The 21,570-nt window shown below is 37.9% G+C and overlaps 1 protein-coding gene and 1 long non-coding RNA gene across 2 annotated transcripts in view; one reads left to right on the top strand and one right to left on the bottom strand.

The window, feature by feature from the left end:
- Positions 1-19,805, bottom strand: part of parvaa (parvin, alpha a) — a 21,452-nt gene extending 1,647 nt beyond the window's left edge. Inside the window, exons 1-12 of the mRNA XM_079809449.1 lie at positions 19,512-19,805; positions 11,305-11,394; positions 11,121-11,191; positions 10,923-11,025; positions 10,658-10,798; positions 9,001-9,116; positions 6,310-6,368; positions 5,232-5,251; positions 3,629-3,690; positions 3,484-3,552; positions 2,674-2,775; positions 2,208-2,280 (exon numbers count right to left, since the gene is read on the bottom strand). Coding sequence (XP_079665575.1) covers positions 2,208-2,280; positions 2,674-2,775; positions 3,484-3,552; positions 3,629-3,690; positions 5,232-5,251; positions 6,310-6,368; positions 9,001-9,116; positions 10,658-10,798; positions 10,923-11,025; positions 11,121-11,191; positions 11,305-11,394; positions 19,512-19,647 — 1,042 coding nt within the window. The 5' untranslated portion in view covers positions 19,648-19,805. The remainder of the gene's footprint in view (positions 1-2,207; positions 2,281-2,673; positions 2,776-3,483; positions 3,553-3,628; positions 3,691-5,231; positions 5,252-6,309; positions 6,369-9,000; positions 9,117-10,657; positions 10,799-10,922; positions 11,026-11,120; positions 11,192-11,304; positions 11,395-19,511) is intronic.
- Positions 19,163-21,570, top strand: part of LOC307121727 — a 29,201-nt gene continuing 26,793 nt past the window's right edge. The window contains exons 1-2 of the long non-coding RNA XR_013815983.1: positions 19,163-19,219; positions 19,540-19,655. This is a non-coding gene — a long non-coding RNA (uncharacterized lncRNA). The remainder of the gene's footprint in view (positions 19,220-19,539; positions 19,656-21,570) is intronic.

The following is a 21,570-nucleotide window of genomic DNA, read 5'->3' as shown; positions in this document are numbered from 1 at the left end:
GAAAAATGGGCAAGCGTAAGGATTTGAGCGAGTTTGACAAGGACCAAATTGTGATGGCTAGACGACTGGAACTCCAAAACTGCAGCTCTTGTGGGGTGTTCCCGGTCTGCAGTGGTCAGTATCTATCAAAAGTGCTCCCAGGAAGGAACAGTGGTGAACCGGCGACAGGGTCATGGGCGGCCAAGGCTCATTGATGCCCTTGGGGAGCGAAGGCTGGAGCCTGTGTGGTCCAATCAAACAGACGAGCTACTGTAGCTCAAATTGATCAAGAAGTTAATGCTGGTTCTGATTGAAAGGTGTCAGAATACACAGTGCATCACAGTTTGTTGCGTATGGGGCTGATAGCCGCAGACCAGTCAGGGTGCCCATGCTGACCCCTGTCCACCACCGAAAGCACCAACGTGCCGTGAGCATCAGAACTGGACCAAGGAGCAAAGGAAGAAGGTGGCCTGGTCTGATGAATCACGTTTGCTTTTACATCACGTGGATGGCCGGATGCATGTGCGTCGCTTACCTGGGGAACACATGGCACCAGGATGCACTATGGGAAGAAGGCAAGCTGGCGGAGGCAGTGTGATGCTTTGGGCAATGTTCTGCTGGGAAACCTTGAGTCCTGCCATCCATGTGGATGTTACTTTGACACGTAACACCTACCTAAGCATTGTTGCGGACCATGTACACCCTCTCATGGAAATGGTATTCCCTGCTGGCTGTGGCCTCTTTCAGCAGGATAATGCTCCCTGCCACAGAGCAAAAATGGTTCAGGAATGGTTTGAGGAGCACAACAATGAGTTTGAGGTGTTGACTTGGCCTCCAAATTCCCCAGATTTCAATCCAGTCGAGCATCTGTGGGATGTGCTGAACAAACAAATCCGATCCATGGAGGCCCCACCTTGCAACGTATAGGACTTAAAGGATCTGCTGCTAACATCTTGGTGCCAGATACCACAGCACACCTTCAGGGGTCTAAATGGAGTCCATACCTCGACGGGTCAGGGCAAAAGGCGGACCAACACAATATTAGGTCATAATGTTATGCATGATCAGTGTATGTGTATATATAGTAACTAATACTAATACTTTAATTAAATATTCTTAAGGTAGGAAAAAATGTGCCAGCTAAATTGCCGTTTACACGACACCGTTTTCAACTAAAAGCTGAAAACCTTTTGTGTTTTGGCCGTTCATTCACACGCCAACAGCATTTTGGGGGAAAAATGCAAACTTTTGGAACATTTTTTAAAAACTATACCGTTATTGTGTCTGTGCAAACTACAAAAACGCAAATTTGTGACTACGGTGATGTCATGTGCATGTGTATTACGTGTTCAACCTATAGGCGTGTAGTTTTTCTTTACAAAGTGACATCGGCAACTACTGGCCTGGCATCATAATACAGCGGTTTTAGTCGTTTTCACAGATCGAGGGAAATAGTGCTAACTATTCTTAAATTAATGAAAATTACTAAGTAACTAAATAATTAAAAAAATATTCTAAGGCTGTCTTTAAGTTTGTTTCTGTCATCCTTTGGCTGCGCTACAGTATATGAAGACACGGATGCGTGTCAGACCCGAAATCACGTCATGTGCTTCAAATCATAAAGTAACAGCAGCCTAATAAACCCGCTGCTGTGATGTCTGTCATTAATGTAAGACAAAGAGACCATTTCTCACTGCTATTAACTGAACTTTGGTAATTTTAATAAGGATTAATCTATATTTAACTTATGCAGTGAAGACTGAAGTGTTTGATAACTTTTTTCAATTTCTGTATTTAGATCAAATATTTCAAATATCCTGTCTTTATGTTGTTTCTACATTAATTTGGAGATTAGATGTGGAATTACAATATAAAATATATTAAAAACTTTTTTTATCGAATTAAATATTTATATTCAAAAACTGAGAATTATGTATAAGATATTCTGCAACAAAAAAAAAGTAGATTAAATGAAGATTATGTCAATAATATTTACAGCACAACCCAACAAAGGCCTGTATTAAAAAAAAAAAAAAATTTCAATTATATCTGAAACTTCCATATGCGAGGCATTTAAGAAATGTACTTTCAGGTTAAAAGAGCAACACTTGAGAATTGGGAAAACATCAATAGCAGAGTACAACCCTGACAAGACAAATCTTTTTTAAATAGGCTGTCAACCACACAATTACAATGATAGGATTTGCAGAAAACAAAGCCATAATTACCCTCAGGCCTGGGTTTGGGCCTCTCCAGGCCACCATCCTGCATCAGCTCAAAGGAGAAAGACACATTATGAACCTGCAGATAAAAAAGAAACAACCATATTTTGACACCTTGAAGAAGTACAAAGAGGGGTACATGTTTTTTTGTTTTTTTTATATAAAAAGTGATTTCCCAAAACTGGACCAAAAGCAGTTATCTCTGAAATCCACACACAAGCACTGGATATTAGAAGGGAGCCACACATCACACCACTTATCCGTTTCCTGTGCAGAGGCAGATTACAGATGCATCCTGGTGCGACATGCCCATTTGGCACGGGCTGGGCTTGCTGGACGTGACCCAGGTGAGCAGCCTGTACTCTGGGCTGACTGTCAACACCACCCCCTCTCAATGACACTCAACTCAGCACACCAGGATGGCTTTCCACACTGAAGCACGCTAAACCGCAGATGCACTCATAATTTATACCTTTTGGTCAAAATTCTCAGGGGTCAGGAAGAAGTTGTAGAGGGGGACGAAGTATCCTTCCAGAAGTCCCATCAGCAGGACCAGATACACACCATCTGCAAACTACAAACATGCCTCAGTAAGAACAACTCAATCCTGTATTGAGAAATGCTAATTTACATAAAACAGATAGTACTGTTCTAATAATACTAAAAAAAGTAAAAAAGTAATAATACTTTTATTCAGCAAGGATACATTAAATCAATAGTGACAGTGAATCAATTTCTATTCAAAGAATTCTGAAAAAAGTTGTTTTTTCATCATTTTACAGTTGTAACTGTTTTTGATTGAATTTGAATTTTTGATAAAACTTTTTTTTAAATCTTACCGACCCAAAACCTTAGAATGGTAGTGTATATACACACACTTATGAATATGATTGAATGTTATATTAACATGGCAATCATTTAGCATCTTATTAGCTGATTAATATTTGGCAACCGTAAACAGCCTATATATAAGCTACTTTATTTAGTGAAGAATAGTTTCTAATTTTATGGTGCGTTTTGAAGATTGAAAGCTTCAGTTCCCATTGTAATTCCATGTAAAAGATTGACTGGCACAGCCAAACAGACTGTGGCATGTGACATGAAGGGGAATAAATGATGACAGAACTGTAATTTCCTTACATTTATTGAACAAATACCCTTTCATCATGTTGTTGCTGCAACCATTTTATAAAATCACTGTAACGGATGATTTCTCATGGCTTAGCGCTTTAATTTACCACAGTCACAGTATATTTATTGTGTTGATCCATGTGTTAGTTACCTGTGTATCCAGTTCAGCAACCTCCAAGTTCAATTTATTCAGGTGTTTGTTGACAAAGGTGATTAGAGTCTGTGGAAAACAGATGCATATGTGGTCAGGCTTGTCTTAGGATGTCTATTCGACTAAAATTTGTGCTCTTTCATACCTTCTTCACAACATTCAGCTTGTCAGGAGCATGATCAAACAAGGTGTCAAAAGCATCACGCTCTGCATGGAAGAATACATACATGTATTAGAAAACTACTTCAAACTTTAAAGGTGTTATTAACTGGCTTTTTTTATTTTTGTATAATGTTGTCTGAGGTCAACTAATGACGTTTGTGTGGTTTTTACATTCAAAAACATCATAATGAATAAGTAATAGGCTATTTTTTGCCTTGGTTTTGAGGCTCTCTGAAAAACGCTCGGTTTTGATGGGCGTGCCGCACTGAAGACTTGGAATAAGATTTGCATATTTAATGAGCTTCAGCTCCCTCAGTACATGTGGGGATTGTTTTGAAAGCGTCTGGGGAAACGCTCACAGGACTCGCGAAATGCTGTGAAAGGAATGTTATTTCACCATTTAAGATAGCCCGTCGGCAGGCCGGTGATACGTTTTGGTAGCCCGTCTGAAAAATACATAGCCCCGGGACGTTGGGCTTTGCGAGCACTGGCGTTACAAGTCAATAATAATCTTCATAATCTTGATATTCTTATATTTCGATTAACTTTTATATATCAAAGGCTCAAGGGAAAGTTGCTTTCTCAATTCATCACCCCTTTAATCCTTTTTTTTTTTATTAAAAAATTGAGTGTTCATCGGAGTGATCCAGGACCCAAGGACTTTTGTCGCACTTGAACCACGAATACACAAAAAATTTGACTGGATTCGAGGAGTTTTGTTGTTGAAATTTTAAAAAAAGTAACAAATCCTTCCCTCGCGGGTCAATTTGACCCCCATAGGAATGAATGGATTGCAAGGAATGTTTCAATCAGTACACATAGGAAAAACCTAAAAATGCTCAAAATTCAAACTAAAAATGACTACATGTGTATCTGAATGTATACTGAAGGAAACTGACTTTAGGACCCAGCAGAACAGCTCATTTGCGCCATATAGAACTATAAGGCCATCTAGTGGCAAGAGTCATGAAATATCATGTTATATTATCTTTTTTTCCACAAAAGGTCGGCAAAGACACCCAATGTAAAATATTTTGAGCTGATTTATACAAGACATTGTGAGTTATTTTGAATTTAAGTTGAAAGAATGTGAAGAATGTGCTCAAATTATTATTTATTTATGGATAAAATATAGTAATTTAGAAGGTAAATTAAATCATTTAAAAAAAAATCTCAAAATCAATTGCATAAATATGAACAAAAATAAATTAAATGCTTTTGGGACAAAAAAAAAAAAGTATAATTTTAGGGCTTTGGGTCATTTTGACCCACGAGGTTAGGATATGTTACAAAGTGCGAGGGAAGGATGAGGGTTAAACTATCATTCAAAAGTTTGGGGTTGGTAAAATGCTGATTTGCTGCTCTGATGAATAGAAAGTTCAAAAGAACAGCATTTATATCAAACAGAAATCTTTTGAAACATTATAAATGTTTTTACAGTCAATTGTTGATCAATTTAATGCATCCTTGCTGAATAGAACATATTAATTTATTTTCTTTAAAAAAAAAAAAATTCTTACTGACCCCAAACTTTTTAACAGTAGTGTACATAACATCTTAATTATGGAAATTTGAATAACACTTACCATGCCTGCCAGATAATGCCCTATGAACATAAAGAACAACTCTATTAAATTATGACTGAGCATGCGGTTAGAAAATGACATGATAATTCCAGCTACTATAGGGGAGATGATATATATCGGTAACACAGCAGTCTTTGGTTGATATTAGAGATTTTTTATTGGCTGATTTTGGATATTTAAATGTTCAAGCTCATTCCCTCTTTGCCGGCATTAAATGCTCAATCTTTAAAAACACTGATTTAATAACACAGTTTAATGATATCTAGCAAATCTCAAAATAAATGTAAACTTTTCTTACTGTATATTATAATGTTGTGATGCATGTAACATTTAAAATGATTGTTTTTCGTTTTTAGCATGTTTTAAATTTCTTCAGACAACTGTGTTGAATTTTAATATCGGCCATTAGTCGGGCATAGGTTATAACAGGGAAAAAAAATGAATGGCTTATCGGTATCTGCAAGAATTTTAACATCAGCGCATTATTGCTTGTTATGCATTTCATTCATCTCATGTACAGCATGGGAGGTAATTTATCTTTCGTAATGCTACGGTAACTGAAAGCCAGGCAAAAAAAGTCAGCTGCTATTTGGGCATGTGGAAGGGTGATCAAATTGATCAGGCAAGTCTGGGACAGCCCTGGAAAGGGCTTTCTCCCCATGAGGCCCCCCCCCTCCTCACTCTCTAATCACTCCTGCCAGCCATCATCCTGGGCAGCAGCAGCTACTGTGTGTGTGATAACAGCCTCAGGAAGTATTCCACAAACACACACATACACGTGCAAAAACACACACTTATCTCCCCAGCTGCCAGGTGCCTGCTGGAAAGCTCTACAGTCAGCTGTGCACATATGTGTGTGTGTGTGTGTGTATATGCGTGTATGTATGTATGTATGTATGCATGTATGTATGTGTCCACACAAAGGGTGACAAAACAGCGACAATCTACTGCACAATGATTGAAACATATGAAAGGAATCATTACAAAAAAATGCAAAAGATCATTAAACCCTGATATTGGCACATTTATGAACACATGGGGGTGACATTTGGAAATTAGGGATGCAGCGTTGACGTACTCTGTGTTGCCAGTGATCTCCTCCATGACCTGACGGGATTGGAGAATGCCCTCTCGTTTCTAAGGGAAAGGAAAAAAGGAACAGAATAGATATCAACAAGAGTTCGAATTCTCTAGAAGACTTAAGAAACTGCTATCATGTGATATTAAAATATCCGTTATGGTAAAACAATGAGTTTCTCTTGTCAGGCATAACGGGAGAAATACAAAACGATAAAATTTGAAACCACATATTTCAATATAATCTGTAAAATATGCGCACACAAAAAAATGGAATTTTTTTAGAATTCTGACATTTTTTTCTATGAATTTCTATGATTTCCTAGTTGTTTGTGATTACTGTATAATTTCTCAAATTATGTCATAATTTTTTTTTTTTTAATATTTAATTAATTAGTATTGATATATCAAATGTAATATTATATTTAATTACACATATGTATGCATATCATTTCTACTACGTTTGGCAGATTTTTCCTGATTTGAAATGTTACATTTCCCGTATTTCCAATTTTTCATAGACTATAGAGACTTTGAGGCCTGCAAAGTCCTTTCAATATCCAAAGATTCAATATCAAAAGGAAGACAACACCGAAAGCAGAACAAATGGAAAAAATAAAAATGACAGCATCAACATCAGCAAGCTAGCATTAGTTACTAAGGCTAAATAGCTTTAGATATTGAGGATATATGACCATAATTATCCATATTTAATTCGGTTTCAAAGGAACTGCAAGAAAATGTTGGCCATTATCATTTGTACAGGTGCTGGTCATATAATTAGAATATCATCAAAAAGTTTATTTATTTCACTAATTCCATTAAAAAAGTGAAACTTGTATATTATATTCATTCATTACACACAGACTGATATATTTCAAACATTTATTTATTTTAATTTTGATGATTATAACAGACAGCTAAGGAAAATCCAAAATTCAGTATCTCAGAAAATTAGAATATTGTGAAAAGGTTCAATATTTAAGACACCTGGTGCCACACTCTAATCAGCTAATTAACTCAAACACGTGCAAAGGCCTTTAAATGGTCTCTCAGTCTAGTTCTGTAGGCTACACAATCATGGGGAAGACTGCTGACTTGACAGTTGTCCAAAAGACGACCATTGACACCTTGCACAAGGAGGGCAAGACACAAAAGGTCATTGCAAAAGAGGCTGGCTGTTCACAGAGCTCTGTGTCCAAGCACATTAATAGAGAGGCGAAGGGAAGGAAAAGATGTGGTAGAAAAAAGTGTACAAGCAATAGGGATAACCGTAACCTGGAGAGGATTGTGAAACAAAACCCATTCAAAAATGTGGGGGAGATTCACAAAGAGTGGACTGCAGCTGGAGTCAGTGCTTCAAGAACCACTACACACAGACGTATGCAAGACATGGGTTTCAGCTGTCGCATTCCTTGTGTCAAGCCACTCTTGAACAACAGACAGCGTCAGAAGCGTCTCGCCTGGGCTAAAGACAAAAAGGAAAAAAAGTGGTCCAAAGTTATGTTCTCTGATGAAAGTAAATTTTGCATTTCCTTTGGAAATCAGGGTCCCAGAGTCTGGAGGAAGAGAGGAGAGGTACACAATCCGCGTTGCTTGAGGTCCAGTGTAAAGTTTCCACAGTCAGTGATAGTTTGGGGTGCCATGTCATCTGCTGGTGTTGGTCCACTGTGTTTTCTGAGGTCCAAGGTCAACGCAGCCGTATACCATGAAGTTTTAGAGCACTTCATGCTTCCTGCTGCTGACCAACTTTATGGAGATGCAGATTTCATTTTCCAACAGGACTTGGCACCTGCACACAGTGCCAAAGCAACCAGTACCTGGTTTAAGGACCATGGTATCCATGTTCTTAATTGGCCAGCAAACTCGCCTGACCTTAACCCCATAGAAAATCTATGGGGTATTGTGAAGAGGAAGATGCGATATGCCAGACCCAACAATGCAGAAGAGCTGAAGGCCACTATCAGAGCAACCTGGGCTCTCATAACACCTGAGCAGTGCCACAGACTGATCGACTCCATGCCACGCCGCATTGCTCCAGTAAATCAGGCAAAAGGAGCCCCAACTAAGTATTGAGTGCTGGACATGCTCATACTTTTCATGTTCATACTTTTCAGTTGGCCAAGATTTCTAAAAATCCTTTCTTTGTATTGGTCTTAATATTCAAATTTTCTGAGATACTGAATTTGGGATTTTCCTTAGTTGTCTGTTATAATCATCAAAATGAAAAGAAATACACATTTAAAAATATCCGTCTGTGAGTAATGAATGAATATAATATACAAGTTTCACTTTTTGAATGGAATTAGTGAAGTAAATCAACTTTTTGATGATATTCTAATTATATGACCAGCACCTGTATTGATTCAGCAAGTAATAAGTGCAAGTAAATCCAGACAAAATCAAAAGAAATCAAGACAAAATACAGATGAAAGTAAAGCTAATTAGCTTTCATCTGAACGTTGTATGCTAACTTGCTTTCTTTCCTAAAATACATAGACAAAAATTGGTAGGTCAAAAACAACAAATTAACCTTTTACTTGCTTTTGTGGAGATTTGTGAGAATAATTTGTATGACAAGTTCATCGTTAAATGTAAACATAACTGTTAATTAATGCTATCTACTTTTAGCATCACAACAACATAGATTTATTAGCCGTTAGCATTACAGTCTAAAACAGAGAGTACATACCTGGACCACAACCACCTGAATGGACACATGGTCAGGGAGGCGAATGGGGGCTCTGAAGTGTTGTGAAAGCGCCACCAGAAGGTGAAGGATGGCCACAATGCTCTTAGCGTGAACCGCTAGCAAATGGTGAAAAAAATAAATAAATTATGGAATATTGTAATAATGATTTATCCACGCATATACTCTATATAAATTTTTTAATTTGTGTGCCCTCGTAATCTTTAATCAAAATAACTTCCCCTCGCTCTTGCAGCAATTCTCTGATGACGTGATTACTGGCGCGAGGGCGGAGCAACCAGTCACTCACATGAGATCGGCCAATAGCAAACCACAACCATCCAATCAACTCCCGCCGTTTTACTTTTTACTACATTTTAGCCGTTTCACCTAGATACACATCTTAAAGGGTTAGTTCACCCAAAAATGAAAATTCTGTCATTAATTACTTGCCCTCATGTCGTTCGACACCCGTCAGACCTCCGTTCATCTTCGGAACAGAAATTAAGATATTTTAGTTGAAATCTGATGGCTCTGAAAGTCCTCCATTGAATCAATGGCACCGTTCACTCTCAAGACCCATAAAAGGTACTAAAGACGTCGTTACAAAGTCCATCTCACTACAGTGGTTCTAAAATAACTTTATGAATCGGCGACAATAGTTTTTGTGCGCAAAAAAACCCTAAATAACGACTTGCATAGTGATGACGATTTCAAAAAAAGCATCATGAAGCTTCGAAGCGTTATGAATCACTGAGCCGAATGATGATTCGGATCGCGTGTCAAACCGCCAAACTGCTGAAATTTGGCGATTCAAACCGCTGAATCGACTCAGTGATTCATAACGCTTCGAAGCTTCATGATGCTTTGTTTTGAAATCGTCATCACTATGCAAGTCGTTATTTAGGGTTTTTTTGCGCACAAAAACTATTGTCGCCGATTCATAAAGTTATTTTAGAACCACTGTAGTGAGATGGACTTTGTAACGACGTCTTTAGTACCTTTTATGGGTCTTGAGAGTGAACGGTGCCATTGAGCCAATGGAGGACTTTCAGAGCCATCAGATTTCAACTAAAATATCTTAATTTCTGTTCCGAAGATGAACGGAGGTCTGACGGGTGTCGAATGACATGAGGGTAAGTAATTAATGACAGAATTTTCATTTTTGGGTGAACTAACCCTTTAATAGGGAAGAAAAGACCATCGCAACTTCCATTTCACATCTTGGCATTCCTTAGTTTAATTTGAAAGGGTTAAAACCAGCATTGGCATGAAACAAGCTGAGAAGTAGCTTCAGATCTGTGAAGTGTTCATTAAGGACACAGGATTGATGTTGGCCTCCATTTAATACGAAAATCAATAGTGCATTAATCTTTCTGCCTCATAAAACAACCTTTAGTGTCTCTTCCACATAATTGGAGGGATTGAAATCCACTAAAAGACACCGTAACATCACCTTAAGTGTTTCCAAGCCTTTGAAGCTCAAAGCTATGAGAAACCCCCATCAATAGCGCTTTAAACAGACTTCACTTTGTTGTAAAGCCATTTTGTGAACCACGGCATATCTAAGTGGACACTTTAAGGAAGGTCCATATTTAACATCACATAACACTTATTTAGGATCATTTGAACAACTCATGTTGAAGCTCTAGGGACTTACAGTCGACGGTCCACTTGATGCTCCTGGTGGAGACCTTCAGCGCATCATTGATTCTCTCCAGAACCGTCTGCAGCTTCTGCTTCTGGGCAATCTCAGATTGGGTCACCTCTGCAACATTCAGCTTCTCACCTTCAAGCTTTTCTACAGGACAGAAGAAGCACAAGGCCCAATCAGAATAGAGATGTGGAGAAGATCTCAAGGAGTGCAAGTAGAACTTAGTCAAATCAGAAGAAGCCATATAGTAAAATAAACTGAGATGCTGTACCAAAGAGCTTCTGGAGAACCTGTCCATCATAGAGATCTTCAGCCAGGTCCTTCACAATGATCCTTTCCCCAACCAGGACATCATTGATCCAGTCGATGAGCACCTAATTTAGGCATAATCGTGAGTGTATCACAGGGTTTGGAATGACATGAGGGTGAATAAATGGTGACAATTGACATTTTGGCTTTAAACACAAACCTTCATGAGTTCCTGGAGTTTACGGTCATTTTTCGAGTTTGGGTCTACCATAGTGCGGACTTCATTTTCCTCTATGAGAGAAAGAGACAGATAGGAATTGGGAAAAAAGAGGAGAGGAGGGTGTAAGGGCTTATTATTAACCTGAGGGAGCATCAATTGAATAATCAGGCTACGGGTTCAGTACCTAGCATGATGTCCTCAGGATGAAGCTCAAAAGGTGTTGGACTCATGGGGAGATTAATGGCGTTCATCCCCTCCTCCTGCAGCTCCGATACTATAGGATACAGGGCACATCAGGAGAGAGGTAACAAATTATTTCTGAATACAGTGGCCAAAAAAAGAGAAAGAAATTGAGTGTTTTATTCCTTGTGTTATTGCTGTTTTATAAGGTTTTCAAATTTAAATTGTTGATTTTTGAACTTTCTATTCATCAAAGAATACTGAAAAAAATAGTGCTGTCAATCGATAAAAAAATTAACTAGATTAATCACATTATTGTATATATTTTATAATGTAATCATTTATGTTACTCTCCAAATTAATGTAGAAAAAACAAAACAAAGACAGTATATTTTAAATATTTTTATGAACGAAGGCCAATATCACATACTAATACAGCTACTGAGGTCTCAATTAAAAAAAATGTGTTTGTTTTTTTCAATTTTAAACATTAATTATAGCCATTCAGCATTAGTGTAATTGAAAGCTATCATTTTTTTAAACATTTATTAGGCTTAAAAAAATAAAAACTTTTAATTTAAGGTGTATCCTTTGCTGCTGCAGATAACCCACAATTCTTTGCGTCGCCATTAATAGCCGTCAAAGATACAGCCGTAAGCTGTATTACCTCAAATAAATAGTTGTGGTAAACAGGATTACAAGCGTTTAGTGATTTTTAAACGTTTAGAACAGTACTTTGCTGTCAAGCCAAGAAACATTTCATAGTCATTTTCAAGTTATAAATCATTTTCATTCATATAACTGGTGTAAGTGCGCAACTCCACTGTGAACGTGTTGGCATAGCAACGTGATACTTCCTGCCTGTGTGTCCTATGAAGGACGTCTTGTTTAATTCTGATTAAGGACACTCCGTATACCGCATCCTTCACAGGATGTTTCCTCTGGAGGACGCAGCCTTCAAAATTAAATTAAATGAGACACAGCCACTTTGACATGTCGCGCTTAAATAGTGTAAAAGCATTTGCATGAATAAAGGCCCATTCACACCAACGATAACTACAGGGAGTGCAGAATTATTAGGCACGTTGATTTTCTGATCATATTTTTTTTCCAGGCACATTTGACCAATTCCAAACCACAGTAATCCTAATAACTACTATTGATTTAGTATTTAATAATGTATAAGTGATATATAATTGTTCATGAAGGCTGGAAATGAAAATCACCTTATATTCAGGTGTGCAGAATTATTAGGCATGTTTTCTTTTACAGATAAATTGAGCCAAAAAAGAGATTTAACTCAGACTGAAAAGTCAAAAAGTATTAAATGCCCATGAGAAGGATGCAATACTAATGCAATACTAGACATTGCAGTTAAGGCGTGACCATTGGACAGTGAAATGCTCGTTGGGTCAGCAGGATCTGACAAAAACAGGTGGTGAAGAAAAGACACCTGTTAACTGCAAAAGAATTAAGAATTAAGGTGAAGAATTAAGGGTGAAACCATCAGGAACCCTTTAGTCTCCAGCGCCACCATTTTCCAAAGCTGCAACCTACCTGGAGTCTCCAGAAGTGCAAGGTGTCAGGATCTCAGAGACTTCAGTTAGGTAAAGAATCCTAAAAAATGACCCCCACTAGATAAGAATCACAAGCTGAAGTGTTGTAAAATACATGAAGAAGGTTTTTTTATAGGCTTTATGGACAGATAGGTTGAGAGTGACTCTTGAAGTACCAGCACCACATCCTCTAGTACCACAGTTTGAAGAATTCATCTTCCAGAATCTGGCAGTACGTTTTGGGAGTTCATTTTAGTCCATCCTGAAGTCCGTTTTGCAGAGATGGACTAAAAATGAACTCCCAAAACGTACTGCCAGATTCTGGAAGATGAATTCTTCAAACTGTGGTACTAGAGGATGTGGTGCTGGTACTTCAAGAGTCACTCTCAACCTATCTGTCCATAAAGCCTATAAAAAAACCTTCTTCATGTATTTTACAACACTTCAGCTTGTGATTCTTATCTAGTGGGGGTCATTTTTTAGGATTCTTTACCTAACTGAAGTCTCTGAGATCCTGACACCTTGCACTTCTGGAGACTCCAGGTAGGTTGCAGCTCTGGAAAATGGTGGCGCTGGAGACTAGTGTTGTAGTCAAGACCACCTAAACCGAGACCAAGACAAGACCAAGACTTTGAAGGGTCGAGACCAAGTCAAGACCAAGACCAAGACAGGCCGAGACCGAGTCAAGACCAAGACCAAGACAGGCCGAGACCGAGTCAAGACCAAGACCAAGACAGGCCGAGACCGAGTCAAGACCAAGACCAGTGCAAATCCCCACATTGCATGACACACTTCTGATAAAATGTGGAATATGCATACGATTGGCACTTCTCTCGTGTGTGTGGGTGTGTAAGAGAGAAGTTTTGATAAAATAATCAACAGGCATTGCTGATATGTGGGAATTGATCTTTTTCTTCTATAAGCAAATAAATGCGAATAAACACTTAAGAGCTGAAATGAACTTAACCATTTATTCAGAACTCCTTTTCAATGGTTTGCCATCCACCTAACACGATGCAGGCATTTTGGCCAAAAAAATTACAAAAATTGTAATTGGGAGAACCTCAAACATTGATGACATTATATGCCAGACCTGAATGAACTGCCGTGGCAAAACACTTCTAACAAGCTTGCCACCAAGGACAAAACATAAAGCTGTAGTTAATGAGAAAAATTAAATAAAATCTGATCAATGGGAAAAGTGGGTAAAACTTTACAATACGGGTGCACTAGTATGCATTAATTCATCCTTAATTAATGCACAGATAATCATGAGTTAATGTATTACTAATGGTGAACTAACCCATTTATTAATGATCACTGCATCAGCAACTAATGAAGATTCTACATGATTAATAGATTAAGTCATCATTAAATTGTTATCAGTTAAATATATCATAATGTATTAATTCCTTAATAACATATTATACTAACTAATCATTTAAATTAATTACCACAACGGGTCAAAGCCACGCATTTCAACTTCCAGTTGTCTGCTTTAATTAATCATTAGCTAATGATTTACAAATGTGTCATTATGTTATGACTTGTTGAGGCACATGACTATTAACTAATTGATTAAGTAATATTTACTTGTGGTAATGGGTTTTGAATTAATTTTGAATTAGTTAATAGTCATGTGCCCCAACAAGTAAAGTCATAACACAATGATACCTTTGTAAATCATTAGCTAATGATTCATTAAAGCAGACAACAAGTTGAAATGCATGGCTTTGACCCATTGAGGTAATTAACACGTTGCTTTACATTATTAGTTCATATAATATGTTATTAAGGAATTAATACATTGACACATTTAACTAATAACAATTAGATGATTACTTAATATATTAATCATGCTGAATCTTCATTGGTTGCTGATGCAGTAATCATTAATAAATGGGTTAGTTCACCATTAGTAATACATTAACTCGTGATTATCTGTGCATTAGTTAAGTATGAATTAATGCATATTAGTGCAAATATCGATAGAAGTTTGACGTGGTCCCAGCCGTCTCAGTAAGCGTCGCGTTGCAGAACTTACACACTGCTGTATGTTTTCTTTTGGATGCATTTTTGCAGATGAACTCTTTGTGGTTTAGGTAGCAAAATTGTATAACAGAAGATTTGGCTGACATCTCTCCAACAGCCACGGTCACGGTGACGGCACAGCTTGCTCTCCTGTCTCAAGCATTCACGTGTGGAGTGTGTGTGTGATGCGATGTGGGGGTTGGCGGCGCGCGGCGCGGCGCAGCGCAGGGAGGGGAGGGGAGGGGAGTAAAAACTAAAAGTATTTAAAATTAGAGACGAGTCAAGCTTTTGGTCTGAAGTTTTTTGTCTAATCATCACAGTAATGATGTTAACAAATAATTTCGTGATATGCTCTCAGTTGTGGTCTTGACCGGTCTTGAAATTAAATCCCGAGTCCTCTGAGTCCGAGACCGAGACGAGACCGAGTAAAAATGCGGTCGATTCCGAGACGAGACCAAGACCTTTAAAAAGTGGTCTCGAGACCGGTCTCGAGACCAAGACCGATCTCGAGTACTACAACACTACTGGAGACTAAAGGGTTCCTGATGGTTTCACCCTTAATTCTTCACCTTAATTCTTAATTCTTTTGCAGTTAACAGGTGTCTTTTCTCCGCCACATGTTTTTGTCAGATCCTGCTGACCCAACGAGCATTTCACTGTCCAATGGTCATGCCTTAACTGCAATGTCTAGTATTGCATTAGTGTTGCATCCTTCTCATGGGCATTTAATACTTTTTGACTTTTCAGTCTGAGTTAAATCTCTTTTTTGGCTCAATTTATCTGTAAAAGAAAACATGCCTAATAATTCTGCACACCTGAATATAAGGTGTTTTTCATTTCCAGCCTTCATGAACAATTATATATCACTTATACATTGTTAAATACTAAATCAATAGTAGTTATTAGGATTACTGTGGTTTGGAATTGGTCAAATGTGCCTGGAAAAAAAATATGATCAGAAAATCAACGTGCCTAATAATTCTGCACTCCCTGTATAAAGATAATGTACTCGGTTACTTAATGTAACCTCGGTTCCCCGAAGACGCCATGGGAATGTTTTTATCATTTAGCAGCTGGATAAAATTCTGAAAGTGATTCCAACGATATGGTTTCTCTGTGTCGTTATCATTATAGCTGTGGTGTGAACTCTGCTTTTCTTTAATATTGAGAAAGATTTTTAGAACTATATATTTATCGTCATCTTTATAGTTATCATCCTTGGTGTGAACAGACCATCAGAGCGTGTAAGTGTATAATTTAACGCTAGCCAAAGGATGACAGAAAATTTGTGTTAAATATTGTTAACACATTAAACTGGAAAAAATAAATAGATTGCATGCGTGAATGCATTAACAGCACTAAAAAATATAAAGCAGCACAAATGTTTTCAATATTGATGATAATAATAATAAATGTTTCTTGAGTAGCAAATCATCATATTAGAATGATTTCTGAAGGATCAATGATGCTAAAAAATTCAGCTTTAGTACATTTTGAAATATTTTCAAATAGAAAAGAGCTGTTTTAAATTGAAATAATATTTCAGAATATCACTGTTTTTACTATACTTTTGATCAACAACAACAAAAAAAAAAAAACTGGTCAGCATAAGTTCATACGACCCTATTAAATAAATAAAATTAAGAATAATATGAATAATAATATTTAGCCACAAGTGACATCAGGATAAGTTCAGTAAGCAGCCACCTAGCAATGACCAAAAACACCTTCGCAACACCCTGCGACTGCCCACAACTCTATCCTCACGTCTCATTTTCAGATGAAAATGGTCAAAAATCCTATATTTATTAGACTTCAGGAAAACGTCGACATTCTCAACATCCTCTGAGACAAACCCAAGACTCCATCTCTTCGCTCCTACAGCAACCCAGCATGCATCACTGTCTACAGCGATGATTATGGGGATGCGAACATCCTGTGCTGGATTCCAGAGGCCTCCCATGGAGGACGATATCCTATTAATCAACACCCTCTCGACCTCACGCACAGCTGCTCTCCTGCTGCTTCTTCTCACTGACGCGGGGGTGCATACAATCCAACGGCACGACAAAGATGTCATGCATCTTGTATTATGATGAGCGATGAGGTTAACATGGGTGACTGGGAGGATGTTCAACAATGAGCACCACAATTTCTTAGTCAATAACAAGAAGACCATCAGAAGAGCTCTCTTTTATGGTGTTTTATGCACTTTTTGAAGCTGAAACTGCCTTTACATGGAATTTTTTTAATCCACAGGAAAAAAAACAACAGCATATGGGTTTGGAGTGACATGAAGCATGAAAGCGACTAAATGTTCAGATTTTTTCCACCAACCTTTTAAGTAGTAGTATCCTGTGTAATTCATATTTTCATTTGTGTAACTAAAGCAATAATCATAAAATGTACTGCATCTTGCGAAATAGTCAAATCAAATCCTACATCAATTACCCATCCAGATCACAGTTCTCCTCCTGTGCGTGGGTGAATAAGAGACGGAGAAATAGGCAGTCAGAGAATCCGAAGGCTCAGCTGCTTTTTCCTCTCAATCGGCCTTGCAAGTGCTGATGGATGTCGCGCAATCATTACAGAAGTGCACTCTGGGAATCGTGCAAACCCAGAAGAAACACTCAAACGTAATGGGTAGTGGCACACAGCCTAATTTACTTACTGGATAAGAGGACAACAACAAAACTAATATATTTTTATTTGTTAAGGATGCGCATCGCCATAAATTCATTGTCAGACTCGGGATTATTAATATTGGGCATTGCGGCCTAGTTTCGCAGCAGTTCTTGTCTCAAGGCTGAGATGACTCTGTTCTCATTCCTGTACAATAACAATCTCAAGCCTCGTCCAGACAGAATACCTTACATGGTTAGAAAAACACTGCCGAAGCTGGGTGTCAGCTAAAGACAGCGCTTGAGAACACTTTATAATGTGCCAACATGTGATTTCTAGACTATAAAAAGGCTGATTATTACTACTCAAGACGGTAGTTTAGAGGTTTTCATCAGAACGATGCGATGACTCAGCATTTTCAGATGTGGGGGAATACTTTGAAAGGTTTTTATAATCATGCCTCCAGGGTGCCCAAAATGGAGCACAAATAAAAATCATTAATAAATCTCTGAATAACTAATGTTCAAATCTTAAATTAACTACTATGTGTGGATGTGACGCATTAATGACATCGATGCGTTATTGAGCACAGTACAACAGAGTTCAACAGTGTCCGTCCACTTTTTCCAAGTAGTTTTCCTATAGGTTTTTTTTTTTCTTCATTAAAAAGTTATAAGCCACAAACCAAATACAAGGTGAATCACTAAAGTTGAATAATAAAAAAAAGAAGCACATTTTTCTTTTGAAAATTGGACAAAAAGACAAAGGCACAAAACCCGATGAAGCATTGCGAATGACAAACAACAGATAATAAATATAAAACTATAAAGGTTGATTATATACACAGAAACAATATATTTAACATTTATAGCTAAATATGCATATACACACACAGATATTTCAGTATTTTGAGAGCATAGGGAAACTGACTCATTTACGTCTTGGGAGTCGCTATTTGCTTGTCTTGAAGCTCTGATTGGTGGAGATTCTCTGCAGAATCATGGGTATTATAGTTTTTCAGGAATTCCACTGTTTAACACGATTATTTACAAAATAAATTGAAATAATGCAGGATGTTGGCCTCTACAAAAGCATATACCATTGATCAACAACCTCGTAGCTCACAGTATAGGACTATCTTTGATGGTTTATAATCCTTTTTTTTTTATAGAGAAAAGTGATCCGACTTTTACTATTCAATCCGATGGTTGCACTGTGTCTGTTGCATAATCTAACTAAGATTATACACATATTTACTTTGTTTTATTTCTAACATTTCTGCAATTTGCCTTTCTTTGATTTTCGCCCGTTACACTTTATTTTACGGTGTCATTGTTATGTAATTATATATTTAAGTACTAAGTAAATATTAATTAATTACATGTATTTAGAATTATGGTAGGATTAGAGTTTGGTTGAGGGTTAGCTACATGTAATTATGTATATTTTACTGTTATTAGCTATGGTAAGTACATGTAACATATGTAACAAGGAGACTGTAAAATAAAGTGTTACCTTCGCCCCCATGTGTCAAATCAATTTATTTATCATTTTTAGGACCACTAGAGCTAGAGATGTTCAAAAGAGACGGTTCTCGATTCAAAGAGTCGATTCAACCGTGTTAGAGAAGCGCCATGTTCGAAATGATTCATTGAAAAGATCCGACTCAAAAGAGCGATTCGTCCGCAAATCGAACCTCGCTAGAAAGCGGTACAAACTTTGGCGTGTAAACATATTTCTCACCACTTTAAACACACCACGTTGACGTTTCTTTTGGAAGTCTTTAAAATATATACAAGAAACATAGATGTTGACAGTGTTAACAAACGCTCATCCCGTTGGAGGAGGGAATAATGTAGACTTATGAAGTTATGTAGTAACTTGGGTAACGTTACCTTAAAGCAAAACTGTCATGACTAAGTTAGATCTGCTGTTCAATATTTTAAACGCGCAAGACATCACAAAAAAGGCATTTAAATTCAATCGCTAACGTTAACGTTACCTTCTTTCGCCTTTTTTCTCCTGGCCAGAGTCCCACCAAGTTTTCCCAGAAATGAGTCATCTTTCTTTCTGGAAGACGGAGACTTTGGAGTTGGCGACTTGGGAGAAGACGGAGATTTCTGCGGGGAAGAAGCCATCGGTAACGGTGAGGGTCAGAAAAGTGTAAATAATATGTGATTTCCCCCCGCTGAGGGAGTGCGTAAAATCCCTGGAATAGGAACGGAAACGGAATTCCAGCTATTTGCCCAGCCTCTGAAACGAGCTTCCCTTATCCTTTGATCCCACCCTCTTTCCTAAGAGAGTCTGTTTAGAAAGTTAATCGCAGTGAGCTGCCGATATCATACAGTGACTTCAATGTTATTAGCCTTGAGCTATGAAAAGCCAAATGTAAAACAATCCATAAAAAAAGTAACTAACAAAATAATTAAATAAAAATAACTTATTTGAAGATTTAATTAAATCTTAAAAATGTAAGATTCTTATATTTTTCAAAAGTTAATATTTTATATTTAAAGGCATAGAAATGTAGTATTTAATGTGCATATTATTTTATATCTATGAAAATAAGCATTTGAAAAAATTATAAACCTAAAATATGGAACTGCAGGGCTTTCATGAGTTTAATGAAAACTATTAAAGGCACAATATGTAATTTTTCGCCGCTAAAGGTCGTAGCTTGATGACGCAGAGATTGAGCGCGGAATCTTGCAAGTTGTAGTCTTCACCTCACAGCAGGTGGAAAAGAGTCAGGACAGGACTCGGGCAGAAATCATGTTCATGGATGAGATTATTAACGTTAATAAAGCAGAGGAGGTTAGACCATATACTGTAAAAAAATATGGACGTAGTGTCCGTGACGTCACCCATAGGATTCTGAAGAGCAGTTTTGAAGCGCAAAGTATGGACGAGATGGCCGTTGCCATCTTGGCAGCGCGTCATTGCGTGTCACTCCCGGATAACAGAAAATGGGCAAAAAGGCGGGACGTGGGCGGAGCTGAAGTGATGCGATGACTAACAGACAGCAGATAAATGGCCACCCACCTGTCACTCAAAGTGGCCACGCCCTTAATTATGCAGAACTATAATGCTTTACATAATGTAAACGAATGACTTATAAAAAAATTCACCCCCCTCACAGTTGTCATGAAGGGCAAAATTAGCCGTATAGACCAAAACCACAATTTGTACCAGGCTGTAAACATGCTTTAATCTGCTGTAAAGTTGGCCATTTTAACATGGGGCTCAATGAGATTCTGCTCCCTTCTGGAGCCTGTCCCTAGCGGCCAGTCGATGAATTACAGTAAATGTCACTTCCGTATTGGCTTCAAGAGAAACTGCGGGAGGTTGCCACTTGGGTGAGACCATATAGACCGTAAAAAAATATGGACGACGCGACTTCATTGACTTCCGCTGACCAAAGTTGAAGCTTTCGTAGGCCCGCTCACGGTGCTGACATCTTGGGACCGAGTCTGCGCAGTAGCTATCTCGGGACCGGAGTTGCGCAGTAGAGAACAGGAAGTAGAGGCGCGATTATCAAAAGCCAGCCCACACTCTCGCAGATGCAGAACAATTCATTATGTTGGTGTAAAATAAACAGTTATGGAAATGTAGAAATTAAAGCTTAAGCTCCAATCTCTTCCCAAAAATCCAGAAAAAAGTCCGTTAGTGCCTCAGTGACAACTTCACTAAGAGAAGCCGTCAATCTCAGCTGTCAATCATGACGTCACACCCCCCGTTTTTATAGCATCAAATAACTCACTAAAACTAAACTTATTTAAAAAACGAACACTTGAAATGAAATTATTGTAATAAAAACTGCCTAAAATGACAGAAACCATCTTTAGGAAACAATTATTTGAAGTGTAATTAAATTGTTTAGTGTGTCTCGCGTCCATTCAAATACATGGAGGGGTGGGGTTTAGGAGCTATACTGGGACCGGCCACTGGGGGGCGATCGAGGCGCGGAAGCTTCAATTTCTGGCAGGAGCACTACAGGCTTGGGTGAGACACGAGCATGACACAGCTCAACAGTAGCAGGACTTTTATTATGCCACATTCGC

The sequence above is a fragment of the Gobio gobio genome (assembly GCF_949357685.1).
Source record: "Gobio gobio genome assembly, chromosome: 25".
NCBI lineage: Eukaryota > Metazoa > Chordata > Actinopteri > Cypriniformes > Gobionidae > Gobio > Gobio gobio.
This window is presented reverse-complemented; position numbering and strand designations above follow the sequence as displayed.